Source organism: Thecamonas trahens (genome assembly GCF_000142905.1).
Source record: "Thecamonas trahens ATCC 50062 unplaced genomic scaffold supercont1.1, whole genome shotgun sequence".
In the NCBI taxonomy this organism is placed as follows: Eukaryota; order Apusomonadida; family Apusomonadidae; genus Thecamonas; species Thecamonas trahens.
This window is the reverse complement of record NW_013657679.1, coordinates 395,131-397,184: the sequence shown is the minus strand read 5'-3', so window position 1 is coordinate 397,184 and position 2,054 is coordinate 395,131. Positions and strand designations below refer to the sequence as shown.

The 2,054-nt window shown below is 64.0% G+C and overlaps 1 protein-coding gene across 1 annotated transcript in view; it reads right to left on the bottom strand.

Annotated features, from left to right (window-relative positions):
• AMSG_00175 (uncharacterized protein) overlaps nt 1-1,893 on the bottom strand; it is a gene marked incomplete at its 5' end in the record, with an annotated part of 6,368 nt that extends 4,475 nt beyond the window's left edge. Inside the window, 2 exons of the mRNA XM_013907583.1 lie at nt 61-1,698; nt 1,867-1,893. Of these exons, the coding sequence (XP_013763037.1) occupies nt 61-1,698; nt 1,867-1,893 (1,665 nt within the window). The remainder of the gene's footprint in view (nt 1-60; nt 1,699-1,866) is intronic.
• Nucleotides 1,894-2,054: the final 161 nt, after the last annotated feature.

Genomic DNA, 2,054 nt, shown 5'->3' with positions numbered 1-2,054 from the left:
CTCCTCTTCTTCGGCCTTGATTCGAGCAGCCTCAGCAGCAGCCTCTTCCTCCGCCTTCACCCGGGCAGCCTCCTCTTCTTCGGCCTTGACCCGGGCAGCCTCCTCCTCTTCGGCCTTCACCCGGGCAGCCTCCTCCTCTTCGGCCTTGATTCGAGCAGCCTCGGCAGCAGCCTCTTCCTCAGCCTTCACCCGGGCAGCCTCCTCCTCTTCGGCCTTCACCCGGGCAGCCTCCTCTTCTTCGGCCTTGATTCGAGCAGCCTCAGCAGCAGCCTCTTCCTCCGCCTTCACCCGGGCAGCCTCCTCTTCTTCGGCCTTGACCCGGGCAGCCTCCTCCTCTTCGGCCTTCACCCGGGCAGTCTCCTCCTCTTCGGCCTTGATTCGAGCAGCCTCGGCAGCAGCCTCTTCTTCGGCCTTGACCCGGGCAGCCTCCTCTTCTTCGGCCTTCACCCGGGCAGCCTCCTCTTCTTCGGCCTTGATTCGAGCAGCCTCAGCAGCAGCCTCTTCCTTGGCCTTGACCCGGGCAGCCTCCTCTTCTTCGGCCTTGATTCGAGCAGCCTCAGCAGCAGCCTCTTCCTTGGGCTTGACCCGGGCAGCCTCCTCTTCTTCGGCCTTCACCCGGGCAGCCTCCTCTTCTTCGGCCTTCACCCGGGCAGTCTCCTCCTCTTCGGCCTTGATTCGAGCAGCCTCGGCAGCAGCCTCTTCTTCGGCCTTGACCCGGGCAGCCTCCTCCTCTTCGGCCTTGACCCGGGCAGCCTCAGCAGCAGCCTCTTCCTCGGCCTTGATTCGAGCAGCCTCGGCAGCAGCCTCTTCCTCGACCTTCACCCGGGCAGCCTCAGCAGCAGCCTCTTCCTCGGCCTTGATTCGAGCAGCCTCAGCAGCAGCCTCTTCCTCGGCCTTCACCCGGGCAGCCTCAGCAGCAGCCTCTTCCTCAGCCTTCGCTGGCACAGCCTCATCTTCCTCGGCATTCACCTGGGTACCAGTCTTATCGCAAACAACAAGCACAGCATCTCCATCTCTGGGCCCAAGTCGATAGTTTTCACACGCCTCGCCCACAGTAAGCCCGCTGCTCACAAGCTCGCCGCTTCTGCAGACACGGAGCACCGCGTCCGACCCCGTAAATCCAACCTTGGCTGCAGCCTTGGCTATCAGCTCAACTACGCTCTTGTTGGCAGCGAGAAGCACCGTCTTGACCGGCCCGCCTTCGGCTTGAACCTTGATCTTGATGTAGCCCGAGACCTTGACCGTCGCCCGTCGCACCGGCTCCGCCTCGGCCATGTCGCCAGCCTCGTCGTCTGAATCGTCCTCGTCGTCGCGCTGCGCAGCAGCCAGTGCGCTCCGCATCTCGTCCATGTTCGACAACCCGCGGTCGCGCTCCACGTAGTGGTATCGATGCATGGCCTTCAGGGCCTGCACCCAAGCGGCAGACTCGGCAGCCGAGCTCGCGCACAGCTGGTACCGCCGCTCGCGGGTAACAACCTCAAACAGCGCGTCCTTGAGCTTCTTGGACGGCGGCGCCACGTTGCCGGGCTGCCGCTCCACCTGAGTCATCATCGCCAACGAGATGAACGAGATCGGCTCGTCCTCTGGGCTCTTGCCGTAGTACAGCCGCGTCGAGTCGAGCCGGAAGAACCGCTTCTTCCACGTCTTGCGCAGGCCCTTGGCCCCCTTTTTCTGGAGGTAGCCCTCCAGCCCCGCCGGCTACGCACCCTCCACGCATTCCCATCCCACTGAGTGAGCCATCCACTCGCTACCGGCCCTTCTCCATGCCCTCAACCGTAGCAAAAACCAGTGCCTGTTCCCGTCGCCCACACACCACACCCCCTGCAAACACTGCACACACGCACACGCACGCACACACTGTCGTACCTCATCATCTGCACCGGTATTGCTCATGCCTCTCTTGCTCACCAACTTCTATCCTCGTCCTCGCGCCCCAAGCCTCCTCCACAGGCGTGGGCGCAGGTGCGAGTTGTGTGGGCGGTCGCGAAGCGCCGTCAAGCCACCAGCTGATTCCGACCAGCCGACGATCGGACCTGGCCGAGGGGGGGGGGGGG